General features: G+C 38.1%; 2 protein-coding genes across 6 annotated transcripts in view; one reads left to right on the plus strand and one right to left on the minus strand.

Moving 5' to 3' along the window:
- Window positions 1-280: 280 nt before the first annotated feature.
- On the plus strand, window positions 281-3323 carry hsd17b8 (hydroxysteroid (17-beta) dehydrogenase 8). Of its 2 annotated transcripts, none has more exons than XM_084130652.1 (9): window positions 281-357; window positions 756-958; window positions 1034-1150; window positions 1666-1761; window positions 1893-1978; window positions 2191-2275; window positions 2519-2561; window positions 2702-2776; window positions 2886-3323. In XM_084130652.1, exons 1-9 carry the CDS (start codon window positions 312-314, stop codon window positions 2903-2905), a joined length of 771 nt encoding a protein of 256 aa, XP_083986778.1. In that variant the 5' UTR covers window positions 281-311; the 3' UTR covers window positions 2906-3323. The 2 variants fall into 2 exon arrangements, 1 of the variants encoding a protein (XP_083986778.1); XR_014608402.1 differs by having other exon boundaries at window positions 282-357; window positions 2191-2270; window positions 2886-2950.
- Window positions 3324-3419: 96 nt separating this feature from the next.
- The window catches only part of col11a2 (collagen, type XI, alpha 2), a 35706-nt gene continuing 19492 nt past the window's right edge, over window positions 3420-19633 (minus strand). For 3 of the 4 annotated variants that reach the window (XM_084130649.1, XM_084130648.1, XM_084130647.1), the window contains 54 exons: window positions 19461-19535; window positions 19200-19286; window positions 19030-19086; window positions 18817-18870; window positions 18590-18643; window positions 18369-18422; window positions 18146-18199; window positions 17960-18013; window positions 17736-17780; window positions 17517-17570; window positions 17275-17319; window positions 17076-17129; window positions 16942-16986; window positions 16690-16743; window positions 16460-16504; window positions 16148-16201; window positions 15811-15855; window positions 15628-15681; window positions 15348-15455; window positions 15060-15113; window positions 14905-14958; window positions 14651-14695; window positions 14386-14439; window positions 14234-14278; window positions 14076-14129; window positions 13936-13989; window positions 13776-13829; window positions 13393-13590; window positions 13201-13254; window positions 12429-12536; window positions 12238-12345; window positions 12094-12147; window positions 11951-12004; window positions 11663-11770; window positions 11513-11566; window positions 11311-11364; window positions 11070-11123; window positions 10923-10976; window positions 10727-10834; window positions 10599-10652; window positions 10372-10425; window positions 10225-10278; window positions 10029-10082; window positions 9842-9949; window positions 9681-9734; window positions 9401-9562; window positions 8739-8792; window positions 8526-8561; window positions 8273-8326; window positions 7845-8124; window positions 7642-7754; window positions 7462-7524; window positions 6466-6702; window positions 3420-5105 (listed from right to left, as the gene is read on the minus strand). In XM_084130649.1, the coding sequence (XP_083986775.1) occupies window positions 4959-5105; window positions 6466-6702; window positions 7462-7524; window positions 7642-7754; window positions 7845-8124; window positions 8273-8326; window positions 8526-8561; window positions 8739-8792; window positions 9401-9562; window positions 9681-9734; window positions 9842-9949; window positions 10029-10082; window positions 10225-10278; window positions 10372-10425; window positions 10599-10652; window positions 10727-10834; window positions 10923-10976; window positions 11070-11123; window positions 11311-11364; window positions 11513-11566; window positions 11663-11770; window positions 11951-12004; window positions 12094-12147; window positions 12238-12345; window positions 12429-12536; window positions 13201-13254; window positions 13393-13590; window positions 13776-13829; window positions 13936-13989; window positions 14076-14129; window positions 14234-14278; window positions 14386-14439; window positions 14651-14695; window positions 14905-14958; window positions 15060-15113; window positions 15348-15455; window positions 15628-15681; window positions 15811-15855; window positions 16148-16201; window positions 16460-16504; window positions 16690-16743; window positions 16942-16986; window positions 17076-17129; window positions 17275-17319; window positions 17517-17570; window positions 17736-17780; window positions 17960-18013; window positions 18146-18199; window positions 18369-18422; window positions 18590-18643; window positions 18817-18870; window positions 19030-19086; window positions 19200-19286; window positions 19461-19535 (4038 nt within the window). In that variant the 3' untranslated portion in view covers window positions 3420-4958. Of the gene's footprint in view, window positions 5106-6465; window positions 6703-7461; window positions 7527-7637; window positions 7755-7844; window positions 8125-8272; window positions 8327-8525; window positions 8562-8738; window positions 8793-9400; window positions 9563-9680; window positions 9735-9841; window positions 9950-10028; window positions 10083-10224; window positions 10279-10371; window positions 10426-10598; window positions 10653-10726; window positions 10835-10922; window positions 10977-11069; window positions 11124-11310; window positions 11365-11512; window positions 11567-11662; window positions 11771-11950; window positions 12005-12093; window positions 12148-12237; window positions 12346-12428; window positions 12537-13200; window positions 13255-13392; window positions 13591-13775; window positions 13830-13935; window positions 13990-14075; window positions 14130-14233; window positions 14279-14385; window positions 14440-14650; window positions 14696-14904; window positions 14959-15059; window positions 15114-15347; window positions 15456-15627; window positions 15682-15810; window positions 15856-16147; window positions 16202-16459; window positions 16505-16689; window positions 16744-16941; window positions 16987-17075; window positions 17130-17274; window positions 17320-17516; window positions 17571-17735; window positions 17781-17959; window positions 18014-18145; window positions 18200-18368; window positions 18423-18589; window positions 18644-18816; window positions 18871-19029; window positions 19087-19199; window positions 19287-19460; window positions 19536-19633 lie in introns of all 4 variants that reach the window. The other variant, XM_084130650.1, reaches the window with a different exon arrangement.

A 19633-nucleotide genomic window follows, 5' to 3' on the forward strand; every position in this document is an offset into this window, starting at 1 on the left:
CATTTGTTTAGGGCCTACATCAATAACACAATAAACACTTACCTCGTTATGTGTTTGATATTGAAATCGAGTAGCAACAACATTAAAAGTTCCTTTTAAAATATATACACTCATATAAAAAAGGAATGCTTTTACCGACATAAATGATAGCGAATTAATTTTATTTTATTCATTAATCCTTAAAGAAGAAAATCTGTTCTGTACAAACCGCGTTGTCCCACCCATGACTGTGAAGCATGGGAAAAAATATCAGTGGTCTTTAACTCCCTCTAGTGGACATAATTAGGTACTTCAACACACAGCTGACCGTCATGGCGGCGTCCTCTCGTCTCATATCCAGGCTGACATTAGTGACCGGTGAGATTTAAAAACATTTGATTTGTCTTAATGGCCATATATATTTTGTATAATTTAAGTCATAATACCATTTTATAGTTGAACACTGTTGTTATACAAGTCACACAGCTACCGTTCACTTTCAGTGCTCGTGAAAACACCTTTGTTTAGAAATATTTGAACTAAAGATTGAGTCTGTAAAATGCAACAATAAAAGCTACAGCTTTAGTATTTGTATACAGGATACATAACACATAATAAGACTAAATATTACATTGTAACATTGTGAAATATTTGGGGCATCATGTGTCATTTTGTTCCTACTAAAGTTTAAGGAAATGTATTGGAAGGTATATATGTTTTTGTATCAGAGATGTATTGATCAGATTAATAAAGCCGTCATGGTGGTGTTGTTTCAGGGGGTGGCAGTGGCATCGGCAGGGCAGTGTGTCAGAGATTCGCCACTGAAGGTGCTTCTGTAATAGTGGCTGACCGCAATGAAGAATCAGCCAATCAGACCTTGGAACTCCTGTCACGTGACCACAAAGGTCAGGATCACATGGCTCTTGGGGTGGACGTGTCATCAAAGGACAGTGTGGAGAAACTAGTGACAAGTATACAGGTGTGACAGACGTGTGTGTGCTGTTCATGGTCTCTTCTCTGAGGGGTCGAATAATAAACCAATGTTTTCTTATAGTGCCGCTACTTCCAGCCGGCCTCTGTGTGTGTGAATGCAGCCGGGATCACTCAAGATGAGTTCCTTCTCAAGATGGAAGAGGATGATTTTGACAAAGTCATTGAAGTCAATCTCAAGGTGCCACATTTTAGAGTCTAACTATAGTGTTTAATTATGAAAAAATACAGTCATGTAAAACAACACAGATGTCTTACATTTCTAATTATTATCAATGCTGAAAACAGTTGCTGGAAACCTTGATACATTTGTTTTTTCAGGATTCTTTGATGAATAGAAAGTTCAAAAGAACAGCATTTATTTGAAATAGAATTTTTTTGTCAACTATTTTTACTATCACTTTTGATCAATTTAATGCTTGCTGCCTGAATGAAAGTGATCATTTCTTTATAAAAACAATTCTTACTGACCTCAATCTTTTTAATGATAGTGTATATATATATATATATATATATATATATATATATATATATATATATATATATATATATATATATATATATATATATATATATATATATTAGTTTTTTCCATTAAAGTTGTCCCCTTCTCCATAGTGTTTCTGAAACTTTTGAATGCAGTCTGTACAGTGTGCAAGTCTGTATCCGATCTTCTGTATTCATGATCTGTTTCAGGGTTCTTTTCTTCTGACTCAGGCCGTCTCTAAGGCTTTAGTTTCTGCCGGGTCTGCGAAGGGCTCCATCATCACTGTGGGCAGTATAGTGGGCAAGGTCAGGCATTTACAGGATATCATGCTGTAGTACAGTCACACTTCTAGTACAGTGGACATTTAACATTTGTACACCAAGGATGCTTAATAAAGTCATGAACATTGTCTTAAGTGTCTCTTCTTTGTCTGTAGGTTGGGAATGTTGGCCAGGTGAACTACTCTGCTTCTAAAGCAGGAGTTGAGGGACTCACTCGAACCGCAGCCAAAGAGCTCAGCAAGTGTGTGAACATTTTACTGTGACTAGAACATATTTACAGACCCGCACATTGTAACTATTTTATGTTTTGCTTTAAGGTTTGTGGAGCTGCTTATGTGTTAGTAATGGGCTGTAAACATCACACTCTTTAACAGTTTTTATGAAGAGAGATCATGTCTCTTTATATTCTATAATTTTAATAATTTAATATAAAAGATGTTTTGTGCCTTTTAGATTTGGTATTCGCTGCAACTGTGTCCTGCCAGGCTTCATCACTACACCCATGACAGATAAAGTACCAGAGAAAGTCATCGGTAAAGTAAGGAACAATATTTGTGTCTTTGTCTTCAGATTAATAAAATCAGCTGATTGTTTGTCATTTAGAGTTATTTCTTAGATGTGACGTCACATGATTGTTTTTATTGATTAAAAACAGCGTGGACCTTAATTGAAGGATATTAACTTTTTTATTATATTAATGGTATTGCATTGTCAGACCATTGCAAGATATGTTACCACATTAAAGCCACTTTTACTGTAATATTTTGGTTATTTTGTGCAGATCACATCCATCATCCCAATGGGAAGGATGGGAGAGCCTGCTGGTAAGTATTTCTTCATTATACAAAAACATTTTCATAAATGCACTTGTATCACACCAAATGTGTTCTAATAACTGGGTTGGATGATCACTTTGTATATACAATAAGATATCTTTCTCTTTCACTTTTGCTCGTCTCTGCAGAAGTCGCTGACGCATGTGCCTTTCTGGCTTCTGATGACAGTCGATATATCACTGGCGTCAGCATTGAAGTTGCTGGTAAGAAGCTTGATCTCTTGCTGAACAGCATCTTCAGCAGAAAAACTGTGTATGATTTAATTTTGAAATATGCTGTTGTCAATTTCTCTTTTCTCTTTAATCAATACAGGTGGACTCTTCATTGGCTGAAAACAATGTTAAAAGTCTCGAAATTGCTCACCAACACAGTGCCTTTTTCTATGAGAAACTGTCCTTGTATAAATGTAACTTAATTGCTGAAAAATATTGTGTACAATGCATCAAATGAAAATGAAAATTCTATATTTATACAATTAAAGTGTGAAAATGAATACTGAACCCACTTTTTAAAAAACAATTAAGTTGACACAGGAGGAAATGTGTTGATGTGTGGTTTAATGGGAATGTTTGGACCAAAACAACATCAAGTCAAAAAATTAAAACAGTTAACAGTTTAAAACCCAGACTAATAGAGCGCAATTTTATATAGGTGTTAAAAGGAAAGTGGGCAAATGAATTATGGTTTCACCAAGACATGAGAAGACTTGTGCTGGGAAGTTGTTGAAAGGTGAAAATGGTAGTTTGGCTCAAAAAAAAAACGAGGCAGATCAAATATTAGCAAAAGCACCATGTGATCATGACAACAGGAAACAAACGGGGAAAAGAACAACAAAGGAGTCCAACAGCTCTTTAAATAGATTATATATTACACAAACAGATTTTGAAGTACTTACATAAAACAAGTTTTAGCACCATATTTGTTTTAAAGACGGATGTCTGACAAAAACAATCCTAGCAGTATTGTCCTCGTGAGAAAACCACACAAACAACTTTTAATTCACAAATCATTTTTATAGCTTTTCATTCCCCTCTCCATGTTTTAAAAAAGAAACAAAAAATATACATAAAAAACAAACCACCATCAGTTTCTTTCCCTCTTCCTGTCCCTTCTCCACTGCCGTCTGAATCTCGAGACATTTCCGTCTTTTTTATCGTCTCCGCCCGCACTAAACTCTCCTAAACCTCTATTTGCGACTGAAATGCATTGAAACAATGCAATGTTATCACCAATAACTGATCACAAGCAAGTATATATATCATACAGAGAAGGCAGATTTGCTTTCTGGGGTTTAATTTACATATTTAATAGATTGTTGAAAAAAAAAGAAAAAAAAACTACAGGAAATAATTACAGATGAATACCACATTATTTTTGTACTGCAAGTGTTGGTCGTTTTCTTGTGAGCACCTGTTTGTTTCACAAAATAAATACAATAAAATATTTCTGTACAAATGGTTCTAATGCACAATTCCAGCCTGAACGCTGTTCACACGAAAGGTCAAAGGTGACAAACGGACGGGTTCGTCATCAATACTGAATGCCGTGGGTCAACCGTGTGCAGATTCTCAGATCAAATGCAAATTTGTAGTAAAAAACAACCAGTTTGAGTTCTTTCACCATAAATACTGGACTGGTAAGTTGGCAGCATGTCTAAAATAAAATAAAAAATCAACAATTCTCACAGATTTTTTTTTACTCTATAATAAATGTACAACATTATCAGATTCAGTACAATTTTACACTGTGAATGGCTTTGATTTCATTGCATATATATATGGCCCAAGTCATTCAGTACGGTTACAATGCTGGTGTGATTTTATTACAGCACAGAAATGATTCTAATTTCACCTTCTAATGGAATTTTCATGCTCAGCTTCCGTTCCTCAGTTTACATTTTTCACCTGCATTCTATTCTATAAGGAAAGGGAGGAACGATCAGGCATGGAGGTAGGAAGAGTGGAACGTCTCGGAAGAGAAACAGTGGGGAAGGGGAGCTGTAGGAGAGAGGGGGCCGAAACGGGACGGTCTTCCGCTTTAGGCCAGCAGTATCTGCTCCAACACACTTCTGTTACTCGACAGAATATTCGTCAAGATCTCTCCTGCGAGAATGGCTCTCTTCTCCTCTTGTTGTCCATCCGTTGCTGGGAGTGTTTTTCCCTGGGCGTGTACTTTGTGTGCAACTTTGTTTCACAACAATGTGTATGTGTGCATGCGTGAGTGTGTATGAATCTATGTGTCCCACTTCTTACACGTAATTTCAAATGTCTTTTTTTAGTGTTGGCATTATGTCTAGGTTTTAAGTGCATGATTAAGTGAGTATGTTTGTGTGTGAATGTTTGTATCGGCGATTGTATTCCCCTTGCCCTCAGCATGTGTGTGTGTTTATCCCAGGAAACAGACAGGTCCCACTTCAAAACCAAATTTCTGATTGTCCTCCCCAAAGTCTGAGATCCTGATGTCCAGCAGAGGGAGCTGCTCCACCTGAGGTGTGTTCACCTCCAGCACTGTCCTGTCCAAACCTTTACGATACTACAGGGGGAGGAAAGAGAAAGACATGTTTAAGAGGAGGGACAGAATACCTTAAGAATGTGTGTAACCTATGTGTAACGAGTAGATATAATTATACAACTACCCAGCAAACTGAACATTTTTTAATAATATTGTACCTAAAATAAAATAAATTGTCTAAAACAAGATATGAAGTGCTGTTTACATATTTAAATAAAAATTAAAATCAAATGCAACTTTGAAAAATAGCTTTGTCTTTGCACTTTTATACAACCAACATATAATTTTCATAAAATACCCAGTCGACTTAACATCATTATAATGCATTCTTCCAATCAAACCAAACTACACATTTTATACACTTTTTGATTGAGCTTTCGTTCAAAAGTTTGTGGTCAATTTATTTAAAGAAATTGATGCTTTTATTCAGCAAGGGTGCATTTTCAGAGGGATTTGTTAATAAATCATTCCTGGCCTGATTTATGTGACATTTTAATCAAAAAAATATGGCGAAAATCCTAGGTAATCCTTTGATTTCCTAGGTAATGAAAGCATATATCCTGAAATCCTATCATACGTTATCATATGTTCAGATCTATCTACCGAAAATATATGCAAAATCGTGCATATTTAATGAGATAATGCCTAATTTGCATAATTAAACATACAAATTTCTAAAACTTGTAATACATTTTTTTTATATACTTGTGTAAGTAATCAACTGAGGAAGTTTCATGGTAATATCTATTATTTTAAAATTTTACCCTATTCACCTGTAGTGTCTCACCTTAAATTGAACAAAAGTGACAGTAAATGTCAATATAAAGTCACTTACATTGTTACAAAAGATTTCTCTTTCAAATAAAACGCTTTTTTGAACTTTGTATTCATTAAAGAATCCTAAAAATGTGATGCTATATAAATGTTTCTTGAGCACCAAATCTTGAGCACCAAAGAAAGCTTTGTGAAGGATCATGTGACAAAAACTGAAAAATCCAGCTTTGCCATCACAGGAAGAAATTACACTTATATTAAAATAGACAAGAGTTCATTTAAATTGTAAAAATATTTTACAATATTACTGTTTTACTGTATTTTTTTACCAGCCATGGTGAGCATAATTAACATGACTAATTAAACATGATTAAAATATTAATTATTAAACATTATTAAAAATCTTACATTAAATTAATGTACTTTAACGCACATTTAATGTTAATTTAATCTAAAAAAAATTACATTAAATCATTTTTAAAAAATCACAATCTTTTCATGACTTAAAATGATTTTTGGAGTTATGTTAGCTTGTATTTAATAATACTTAAATTGATTGCAATCTCTTGTTCACTTCTTAGTTTTGAAACCGCATGAGGTAACTCACAGAGCATCCGTCGACGAGGGCTTTGATGTAGGGGCTGGTCTCGTAGCTCAGCTCCTCGTCGTTGGCTCCCTGGAAGTGCAGCGCCCGCTGGTACCCGCTGTCGGCAGTGAGGTCAGCCCAGGCCACTGATCGGTGGCAGTGGTAGGTTAGGTTTTGACGGGCCTGGACGCTGAGCAACCGCAAGAATCCCAGCTGGACGACACCTACAGGCTCTCCACTCAAGTCAACATATGAAAACTACAACACAAAGGAAAGTATTAATTCATGATTCAAAATACATTAAGCTTGACACCAGTCTTTTGACACTGACATTCTAAGATTTTGTTGTCTAACAGGGCATTCACATTTATAATTATATAATTCACAGAACTTAGCCCCGCCCACAAAATTTTTAGGTCGGGAAGTTCGGTCTGGACTCGATCCGTTGAGGAGCTATTATGCCCGAACAAAAATTGTTCGGACCAATCAAATTGTCAGGGCGGGCTTTATACGATGATGGACAGATGAGCAACGCAATCATCTACGACGTCACCAACGAGCGCTTGGGTTGAATTCGTTATGACTGCCGCTGGAGAATTGAGATTTCACGAGTTCACACTTACAAATAAGTCAGATAGAATAAATGCATATTTGGCGTGCTGTCCGAGGAGAGGCTCCGGGCTCGGTATTCGGCCCGAACCCAAAGTACCCAATCCCAACCCTAACCAATTGAGTGCAGAGGCATTTTCCTTCCTGATTCGGTTGAAACACGCCCCATAATCAAAGCTCAATGGAGCAGTATCAGACTCACATTCTGACTAGAATCTGAGTATGACGACGTCAGGCTAGCATTCACACTGAATCAATTGGAAATGGAAATTATGGTCGCTTTGTTATTGCAAATCACTTTCAATGTGAATACCCTTTAATTGAAACAAGAGCTTTTTTCATGTATATTAGTTGTCTAAATTAAACATACAGATATGATATGAAGAGTTCTCGAGGCAATAAACTCACCTTGTCACCATTTGCAAACTGACTGTACCAGGACCCAGGCTTTTCCTTTGGCCAAGAGTTCATCTTTACCAATGGGAGAATTTTGGACAAATTAAACAGGATTCGTAAGTTCAGATCAATCCAGATTTGATGTCTTATGAATGTTTAAACATATAAAGGTGAATGACTGCAAGTTCTTACATTCTCCACTGCTTTGCTGGGATACAAGCACGTCTCTCCACCGGCAGTGAAGTTACAGTAAACTCTGAAAGAGTCCCGTGCGCAGCCTTGATTTGGATCAATCCAGTACTCGCCTGAATAAAACAATCATAATGATTCGAATGCAAAATGCCTCACCGTTGGCCTTTGAATGTGTCTATCACGTAATAACCATGATGTCATACCGTCTTTCAGATCTGGTTGGCTGAGGTGGAGGTCCTGGCAGGTGCGGGCCGGGCTTTCCTGCGTTCCCAGCGGGAAGCGCATGCTCTCGATCTCCTGGCGCAGGGAATTGAGCGAGCCGAAGATCTCCTCCATCCCTTCATTACCGGTCAGGAACTCTGTGCCCGTGGCGTCGGCAGCCTCAGTGTCAGCCTCAGACAGCATCTTACTGGCGTCGATGGAGCGCTTGGACTTCTTGGGGATCTGAATGGGCAGCGGCTGGATGACATCACCAGGGGGACCCTGAAGCAAAAGAAGAATTCAGCTGCACTTCAAGGACGCAGGAACTCTGGGATGTGCTGATCTCCTTTAATCTTTGACTTAAATGATTTCCCTGTCAAATGATTCTTGTGCTATATCTTGCATTTTATACTGTAGATAACACACTCACCGGTGGTCCTGGTGGTCCTTGTACACCTTTTTCTCCTTTAGCACCAGCTCCACCCTGGACCACAGAGATAAGACATACAAGATTATTTTACTGTAAAGTATGATATGATGTAGACAGAAATGTGTCTATGTATAATGCTTTATTTTAACATTACCTTGCACAATATGGCTCATGATATAATTCTCACACTCACTAACAGACATTTTATGTTAAGTACAAGTATTTAAGTAAGGATTTTACATGGGTTACTCACAGTGGCACCTTTAGCTCCTTTGAAACCCCTCGGACCCTGTGAGAAACATCACATCCATTCAGCTTTAATCAAACAGACCAATGTTTTGAGAATTTTGAAGCTTCAGAGCTCAAGTTGTGTACTCATAGTTCCAAGAATATTTCCAGAAAATTCTGAATTCGGTATGATAAACAGCACTAAAAAACTGAGAAATAGTAATGAAAGTTTACTCACAGGCATACCAGCAGGACCTGCAGGGCCAAGAGGGCCGGTTCCTCCAGACATACCCTAAAATAAAACATCAAGAAATGAAAAAAGTCTATGATATTTGATTGTATGAAATAGGGTATGAACTAGGAATGTTTTGCATGTATGTAAAAAAAAAAGTTTGGAGTTGGTAAGATGTTTTAATTTTTTTGAAAGAAGTCTCTTATGCTCACCAAGGTTGCATTTGAAAAAAAAAAATACAGTAAGAGAGAAATATTGTGAAATGCCATTACATTTTAAAACAATGTTTTCTATATTAACATATTTTAAAGTGTAATTGATTCCTGTGAATCAATTTTGATCGCATGATCCTTCAGAAATCATTCTAATATGTCTGATATGCTGATTATGTCCTCAAGAGACATTTCTTATTATCAGTGTTGAAAACACGTGCTTCTTAATATTTTTGTGGAAACCGTGATCCATTTTCAGGATTCGAATGAATTTATTTGAAACTGAAATCTTTTGTAACATTATAAATGTTTTTACTGTCACTTTTGTTCAATTTAATGCATCATTTCTGAATAAAAGTATTAATTTCTATTAAAAAAATGGTACCAACCCCAAACTTTTAAACAGTCATGTATATTTTCCTGTGGCCTGATTTTGATGTGCAGACTTGACCATACCGTTTCTCCCTTGGGTCCTGATGATCCCTGGGGTCCTGGCATGCCTCTGTCTCCCTTCTCTCCTTGTTCTCCAGGAGGCCCAATCAGACCAAGCATACCTGGATGTCCCTTCTCACCCTTAGCACCAGGGTCACCACGAAGACCAAGTAAACCTGGAGGACCCTGTGAGAGGAGGGGAAAGCATTTTAGTATTGAATATATATGCATATATCAGGAATCAATACCTATATATTCAATACTCAATCCATTACTGTATTTTTGATAATGCAGAAGGTCTTACCATAGGTCCAGGGGGTCCTTTCTGGCCAGCAGCACCTGGGGAACCTTGCTCACCCTGTTTATCAGAACATCATTTTAATAAATACAACATTACATTTTGTTAAATGAACATAACTTTTACAGAAAAGAAACAATTCTGATTGGATAACTGTCATCTCATACCACTGATCCAGGCAACCCTCTTAGACCTTCAGTTCCTGGTTTTCCTGGTGGACCCTGTGCCCCCACGGGGCCGGTCTTTCCTGGAGGGCCAAGGGCACCTGAATCGCCCTAGGAAAAACAGAAAGATTACAGGAGGAAAAGAACTGCAGAAAGTCTGTTGTATTCTTTCTCAATTCTATAGTCTTACCTTGCTTCCTTTCTCTCCTTGACGACCCTCTGGTCCCCTTGTACCTAGAGGACCCTAAAATATGAACATTAACACACAATTAGAGTCCAGAAATATGCATTTTAATAAGATCTTCTATACTATTTATTATATATCAAATATGTAAATGTAATATTACAAATGTCTCTCTTCTAGGTCAAGATTAAGGCGCTCTTACTCTCTTTCCTGGAGGTCCAGGTGGTCCGTTCTCACCAGTTGGTCCAGGTGAACCCTAAAGAAAATACAACATGTTGATAAAGACCTCATAAAGCCCAGTATGCATAAGGAAGATGTGCACTTCATAAACAGGAAAATGATCACTTACAGCATCTCCTTGTTCTCCGTCCTCTCCTCTGTCACCCTTTGCACCATCTTGGCCCTGTAAGAGAGGTCAGAAAGAAAGTCCAAAAAATGTTTGTTTGAACACTGAGCAATGATGAATCATATACTATAATAAGACCAGGAACATGTATGAAGAATGTACAAAGGATCTAATTCACGCTGACTTTAAGTATCATGTATTAGTATATAACTGGGAATAGTTCTACTCACTCGTGGTCCAACTTCACCAGGCGGGCCAGGATCACCAGGGAAACCAACAGGACCCTTAAAAATACAAACATCAGCTGCTGAAGAGTCACAGATAGACCTATCTCTTGTTTATCATGTTTAATACATACAGGGTTTCCTTTGGGTCCATCATCTCCAGTAGGTCCCTTTCCACCAGCAGGACCAGCGGTGCCAGGCTGCCCGGCCTCTCCCTTCTCACCACGCTCTCCTCTCGGGCCCTGTCATTGGATAAGCAAAACGATGAAATGTTAGCTGTGATTATATCTACTAAATGAATAAATATAAATGTGAGTATTTAATTATCACCATTTTTCCTGGCTCTCCACCAACACCGGGTGGTCCAGATTCACCAGGCTCACCCTATCAATACAAATAAAAAGACGTCAAGTGCCATTCATCAGAACAATCATATAGTTGTCATCCATGCACAAAGTTGAATTCTTTTATACTTGCCTTCTCTCCCAAGGGACCTGGATTACCCAAACCTCCTGGAGGACCTTGAGGACCCTGCAAAACGAACGATATGCATGAAACAAAATAATGCCATTATACAATATTAACTGACCACAGTATGCCATGATCGACCAATTTTAATCAAGTATTAGAGGGAGTCAATGCATAGTGATTATAAAACATAATAATGAATGGTTATAATTGGTAATTTATTATTTATAGTGCAAATTAATTTACTTACGTCAGCACCATTAGGACCAGCTGGACCACGTGGTCCTGGGGGACCAGGAGGACCCTACAGTAACACACAACCAGAAAAGATTAGGAAATACATTCATTCTAATCGTGATTCAAAACACTAGAAGATCATGTGCTGCATTATACATAACAACTGCACTTTTTGATTTCCTTAACCCTCCTCAAATCAAAATATTAATACTCACCAATGGTCCAACATCTCCTGTCTCTCCCTTTTCTCCAGATGTGCCTGGCAAACCCTAATGAACATGAATGAAGTATAAATTATAACTAATGCATCCTGTGTGTAGAATTGAATTGGTATGAGTGAACGAAACAAGATTTGAATGCCATACCTGTAGTCCAATGGGGCCTGGAGGCCCGGGGAATCCTCTTGTCCCTTCATCTCCCTTAGCGCCAAACGGTCCCTGCTGACCTCTCGCACCTGTCTCACCATCAGCACCCTGAGTAGAGATGAGGAGATTTGAAATGGGCTTGATCACAAGCACTTGTTATAAAAACCTATGAATGGAACCATGAATTTGTAATCCCATTTGCTTCCATCAAAGTGCAATGTAAGCATTTCTTTAACATGTAATATGTGTGAATATGTATGATTTTCATGAAATTCCTTTCACACTTACAGCTGCACCAGGCTGTCCAACAGGACCCATTGCCCCAGGTGGACCAGGAGGACCCTGTAAATATGCAAATATTTGATTATAGATTGATATTATGCTCATCAAAACAAGGATTTGTTGCTTTAAGTGAAAGCTAATTTCCTTACATGTTCTCCTTTGGATCCTTTCCCTCCCTTTTGTCCTGGCTCTCCAACCTCACCCTATACAAAGAACAATGCAGAATTCATTTTTGACAAGGACATCCATTTGAATGTGATGATTTGAGATCAAGATATGCAGAGGTCACTGACCTTGTCTCCATCCTCTCCAGAAGTACCTGGAGGTCCAGCAGGGCCGGGGAGACCAACTGGGCCTTGGATGCCATCGCGACCAGCTGGACCAATTGGACCTTTCTCTCCCTGTAAAACAGGATGATCTTGTGTGACGGCCTATAAATAAAACTGTATTAGAGATCTGGTTCAAACTTACAGTAGACACTTACTGGCACTCCTTTCTCTCCTGCAGCTCCAGGGGGTCCCTGAGGTCCAGGACGTCCAGGTGGGCCAACAGGACCAGCAGAGCCAGCACCTCCTCTCTCCCCAGATGAGCCCTGCATAGAAATTCAATTAGTTGAAAAGCAAAACCAGTAATGCAAGTATGAGAGGTGGCGCCCCCACAAATCTCGCGAGAATCATGACTTGCTTTACGGCACAACGTCACATACATCAACAATATATGAAGCAGCCTCTATGGAAGACACAAGCACGCATTTCAGACGTGAATCATGGCAGAGTCGACGAAGAAAACGAAGCAAGTGCGGTCGGAAGAGTCAAGGAAAAGAAAACGAGAAACTATTTACGACAGTAACATTAAAAACAAGTACTCCACAGCGACTCTAGGGGTCGCTGTTTAAGAAAAACGGAAACTGCATAGTGTGCCTTTAAGAACTTAAGGAATTATCTTAAGCCCACTGTAATGCACTGTACAATTGTAAACATACATCATGTTTGTATTTGCTGTGCTACTCTTCATTTAAGCTGATTTAAACAAGGCAAATGTTTTTTATGATGCAATACAAAACATCTTAATGTTTCTTAAAATATGCATTATATCTGTCATGCAAAATATAATTAATTTTTTTCCTGTTGATTTTGTGTTGAAATATGGGAGATATGTGACATACGCCTATTCATGAGTCAGTATAGAACTGATCTAATCAAAGTCTGTACTCTACTCATGATGATTTGATGATCTGTCTAATATGAGCAACATACAGCAGGTCCAGGTGGTCCAGCAGGGCCTTCATTTCCCTTCAGTCCTCCAGTTCCCTATGGAAATACACAGGTAGAGCTCAGTTATTAGGTGTAAAAACATTTATGTGGAGTTTTAAAGTCGGTTGACCAAACATAGATAGAAAAGGTTTTAAAATCTAAAATTCACTGGTTAGAATGAGCAGGTCTTATTACCGGAGTTCCCGGCAGTCCTCTTTCTCCTGGGAATCCTCTCAGTCCAGGGGGTCCGTCTTTACCGGGGCCGCCAGATGGACCGGGATCTCCTTTGGTTCCCTCTTTACCAGAGGGCCCAGGAAGGCCTTGCTCACCGGGTGGTCCTGGGGGTCCTGAGTGGCCACGCTCACCCATCTGACCAGTCTCACCAGAGGGACCCTAAACAAGAACTAGATTTGAGTAACGCTTGCGCAGTTTAATACATTTCTCAATTGTTTTTAAAGATTTATTGATCTTTAAGGAATTTTATTTGTATTAATTTGTTAGAGAAGAAATGCTTATTGCCACTACCTACAAAGAAGCAATATGGAAGCCTCTACCACTGATGAAATTACAAAACTCACCTGTGGTCCAACCACTCCTGGTGGCCCAGGTGGTCCAACTTTGCCTTGGAAACCCTACGAATACAGTGAAAACGCAAAATTTAATTTCTCTGCACAATTAATCTCATCTTGATCTCAATGAATGTTGTAAGTTAGATGCACAAAAACAAATAATACATACAACTTCGCCTCTCTGTCCAGGGTGTCCAGGCAGTCCATCTTTCCCTGGAGGTCCCTTCAAAAACCAATCGACATATCAATAAGAAATAGACAAAAACTTAAATTGTAAGCATCAGATCCAACTAATAAACTGTAACTTACAGGAGGTCCCTTTGGCCCAGGGAATCCATTTGCACCTTGAGGTCCGGTTAATCCCTGAAAAAAAGAGGAAACATTACTAATAAAATAAAGATGAACAAAAAATCTAGGCTGGTTTTGAAGGGTTTAAATAAATACAATCAAATTTTAAATAAACATACTCTCTCTCCAGGTGGTCCTGGAGGCCCATCACTGCCGGATCCGCCCTAAAACATCAGAATGAATTGGTTGTGTACACATAATCTATAATTGTTGGCAATTACAAGATTTAATAAATTTTTTGAGAATAATTTCACTTAAATGACGTTCATACCTTAGCACCTGGTTTTCCTGTTGATCCTCGGGGTCCTCTCTGCCCTCTGGGACCCTAAATAAATTTTTTTTAAATAAAATCATTGAGCATTAGTGAACTGATCTGAAATTAGATATCTGCTTGAACAAATCTAACAACAAGACGTTTAATCTACAGTTTCAACAAATCAAACCATCTCAAATCAAATGAAAGCAAAAAACGTGTGTTTATAAAGAGGAGCAGAATAAGATAAGAGTAGAGATGATGAATTAAAACAGGCCCTTACTGTTGGCCCTCTTAGTCCTCTTGGTCCAAGTTTTCCGATCAAACCCTGGAAAGAAAATAATCAATTCAGAATTTTTCAGCATCATGAATTATTTTCTAAAGGAGGATAGCCTATGTGATACTATTTAAATTATTAATGTAAATAAAGGACTTTTCTCAACTTTGACTTAAAATGCAGATGTCGCATTGACATCGCTCTGACTAATGCTGCTTGTCTGGAGTTTGAGTGTAATTTATTCTCAAATAAAATCTTACCCTTGCGCCTTTCTCGCCATTTGTACCAGGGAATCCTGGGAAACCAAGGGAGCCCTAAAAATACAAGCATTATAATACAAAAAATGCATTTAATTTGATGAAATACTTGGCTGTATATTGTACGATGCATCAAAACCAATATTATTTTTGTTTACCTTAATTCCTTGTCTTCCGGGATAGCCAGGAAGTCCAGGCACACCAAGTTTACCCTGGATTGGCATAATTTAGAATGATTTAACACATCTTAAGACCAGCAATATATCATTATATATATATATATATATATATATATATATATATATATATATATATATATATATATATATATATATATATATCACAATATACATTACTGTCAGGATCATGACAATACAAAAATAGCTCAAATTATATATAACGGAACAAAATCAGCAATCACCTCTCAATTTATATAATCAACTAACCTTCTCTCCCAACACGCCGATAGGTCCAATTTCACCAGGGGGACCGACACGACCCTTTGGCCCCTCAGGACCGTCCTCTCCTCTCGGGCCGGGCACTCCCAACTCTCCCTGTTGGTGCACAACACATCTTACTGGGCAGTTGAAATGTGTCAATAGAGTCAAGTGCTTCTACTGTGGGCCTGCCAGCTGAAGCAACTCTGGACTGCACCATTTTACATTTGTGCTAAATCACATGCTATTTGATGAGTTTCTATCCAATGATGTTTTGTATAAGACGTACCCTCTCTCCCTTCACACCAAACTCTCCTTTGATTCCAGGGAATCCATCCTCTCCCTGAAAGTAAGAAAAAGTTATTTAACACCGACCATTGAACCTGTACCTTTGGCACAAACAGGTCACAATTACTGAAATGTTTTATAACAACAATAAATTTGACTTATGTTTTTGACCAAAAACACTCACCTTCTCTCCTTTGTGGCCCTTCAGTCCACGGATACCTTGAGTTCCCTGTGAATGTCACAAAATATAATATAATAATAATATTCAGTCTGGTTTTTCAGTCAAATATTCAATTATGATCTTACTCGAGATATCAATAGCCATTACCAAAGTCCAATACATAAAAAATATCTATAGACAGAATTGTTTCTAAAAATGACAAAGACGCCAGGTGACCAAATGATCATTTTAATAATTAGTCAGTAATATTTACACAGATTTAATTTCCAGTGAAAAATAATCATAACAAAACAACAAAAGCTACCAGCATTGGACAAAATAAAGAATATATATATTTTACCTTGATTCCCCGAGGGCCAGGATAGCCAATAGACCCCTGAGGACCATTAGGACCCTAACAATACATGAACAAGGAAAATAAACATCAAAATATGAACACACTGGAATTTGTGGGAACCTGTGCATGTCTGATAGATGACATAGTGAGACAGTTTCATATATTATCTCTTTGTACTGAAGGCTAATGTCATTGCTGATTACACTCAAGAAAAGTTCACAAATACAAAAAAGTATACAAATAGTTGAGGCACAAATTATCTTTAGTTTATGAAGGTAAATATAGAATATACTTAGTATTATGATATGGCCTCACCTGATTTCCTTTGGTTCCACCAGGGCCTTCCTTTCCGGGATGACCCTGTGGGACGAACACGTACGGCACATTCATCACCACAGGTAATAACACATTTTTGCTGTCTTCCGTAATCATTTTTGTTTTGCCACATTAAGTAAACTGACAACTGGTCTAAAGATATTAATTCACATAAACTGAAAGTCATTAACACACCAAAGAGGCAAAATAAAATCATATCTAGCACTTACGGGAGGACCGTCAGCTCCGGGCATTCCTGGTAGACCTGGCTTTCCTGTGGGTCCCTGTTAGAAGACAAACAAAACGGCAGTATAATTACATTAAATTCCATTAAACATAATTGATAAGACTGGATGTGTAAGTATGTTGAATCTTTTTATCAAATGCAGACATTAAAGTGGTAAAGCACGCATTCTGTAAAGCGCATTCTTTGATTATTAAAAATGATTGCTTTGTGTTCTTCAATCATAAAAAACACTCACTTTCTCTCCTGGCGGTCCATTAGGACCCTGTGGCCCTGGCGTTCCCTGTTGCACAAAAAAGCATTAATATTAAATACACTTCACTATGATTTTGCACATTTGTCATTAAATTTGTCATAAACTTCATTGCTCACCTGTGTTCCTGGAGCCCCCTGCTGTCCTGGAGGACCAGGCTCTCCTTGGGGTCCCTTAAAAGAGAGATGAGGACAATTAGAATGAGGACAGATATTTAATTTAATGTTGATTTTATGAATATTTAGCCTATTACATAAATATGCCAATTATTGCATCATTTTAAACAAAATTGGCATAGAACTCTGACTATTTACTGACCAAGTTTCCTTTTGGACCATGTGGACCATCATTTCCTCGAACACCCTGGCAAAGGCAGATAATAATATGGAGAAATGAAAGAAAGATCGATCTGGATATCCATGTACAAATATTTATTTTTCAAATCTTCAATTTTATGATGGTTTGTTGAAGTTGCTGTGCAACCTTAGCAATTATAATACTGACTCAAAAGACCTGTTTTAACACTTTACTAGTATTTGTAGCTTCGGATGAATACTCACAGGAGGACCAGGAAGTCCAGAAGGCCCTTTAGGCCCCAGCAAACCACGGGGCCCCTACAAAATAAGAAAAAGGTTAATCAAAGAACACACAATGAAATCCAAATAAAACACAGATCCTCATGTATTTTAAACTGGAGATCAAATCCATATTATACAGGCCAATAATATCATATACACTGTCATATCTGTGTGCAGTGTCTGAGAAACAGAAACACCCACCGGTTCGCCGGGAAGACCTCTGGGTCCGACGTCTCCATCATCTCCCTGACAACAGTCAAGATGAAATAGGACAGTTAAAAAAATCTAAACTAATTTTTTATGCTTTACGAAGATGATGATGATAGATATAAAACAAATACAATCAACAAATATCAAGAGAATATTTAGACAACATATAATAATACTGTAACAGTAGGTTAAAAAAAAAAACTCTAGAGAATTACCCTCTCTCCGTCCTCTCCAGGGGGTCCTGGGGGTCCCATTCCTCCAGTTTGACCCTGTAGAAAACATTAAACATTTTAATATTATACATCCAATCGCTACATAACAAATTCCTGAAGCCCTGAAACAGGGCTTATAATTAACATTAACAATGAAGTTCATGAATTTCAATGAATGTTAGCCCTTACCCGATAACCCTTGTCTCCAGGCAAACCAGGAAGGCCATCAAAGCCACGGTCACCCTAATATAGAAAAACACGCACATATATAAACAGCTTGTCCAAAATATTCAGTCAAGGTCAACATGATTACATTTCAGAATTGGAAGACATGTACAGCTGAAACTAAACACATAACACAATGAATTACACACAGAACACAACTTAAACAGAAATGGCTAAAATATCCAACCTTAATTCCAGACTCTCCTGGCATTCCTCTGGCTCCATCAGCACCAGCACGACCCTGCAGGACACATCATATATATAAACAAATCGGTGCTAACATGGTGTTAGGAAGCTCAGGGTAATTGCCAAGTTATTATGATGTTCTGATCCTTAGATATGGCCTGTGTCGATGTAAATCAATGTTTTTTGTTTTTTTATTAGTCTGGAACACTGTATTGGACTCACCCTCCGTCCAGCTTTACCAGGAGGACCAGATAATCCTTGTGGACCTCTGGGACCCTGCAAAACACAATAGGGATGCATGAATAGGCTATTCTCTTTAGTTTTTATGCAAGATATATGAACGTTCCTCCGGTCAGAGCATATCAGGATGGCTCAATGTCTGGCAAATGTGCTTGAAGACAAGACTAACAATTATAATAACACAGAAGTACAAATGCAGAACCCCCTACCTGAGGACCAGGGTCCCCACCCTCTCCCTTTAAGCCAGGACTTCCAGGTGTTCCCTATTTAAGAACCAGATAACAATATCACACTGATTAACACTCTGATAACGCACTTGGCAAAGAACATATAAAACTGTAACAGACATTATATATATATATATATATATATATATATATATATATATATTCCATTTGTTTATTTTTGTTTAGTTCTTTTACCACAGGTCCAGGACGGCCGGTGTAACCCATTGGCCCTGGTGGACCTTTCAGAGCCAGCTAGACAGAAAAAAACTCCATTAATTATAAATTAAGATGTATAAAGTTAGACCTCAATGTGAAAAAGCTATATATAAATGTTAAATGATTGTTATATGACAGTTTAAACTAACCCGAGCCTGAGACAGAATGGCTTGAGCTTGCGCCTCCTGTGCTGAGGCAACAGGCCCTTTTTCGCCACCACTTTGTCCAAAACGGAACTGCAAAAACAGAAAAGAGGTTTGCAAATCAAGAACCAACTTGGACTATCATACTTGTGGGAGGTAGGAATAAAGTCATATATGACATCCTTGACAGTAATGGTATAATGGTGACATCTAGTGGTGAGATGACTTTATGAACACTGGGAATAAGAAAGAGTAAAGAAGACTTACAGGAAGCATGACAGAAGTTCCAGGAGGTCCTGGGACACCGTCCGCTCCAGGTAGACCAGCCTTACCAGTAGGACCCTACAGAAACAACCACTCCGATTAATTAAAATGCTTTCAATTATAACTACATACTCGTGAACTTGGAAAAACTTAGGGAACAATGAATGTATAATGTT

This window comes from Abramis brama, assembly GCF_963993115.1.
Source record: "Abramis brama genome assembly, chromosome: 12".
Classification (NCBI taxonomy): domain Eukaryota; kingdom Metazoa; phylum Chordata; class Actinopteri; order Cypriniformes; family Leuciscidae; genus Abramis; species Abramis brama.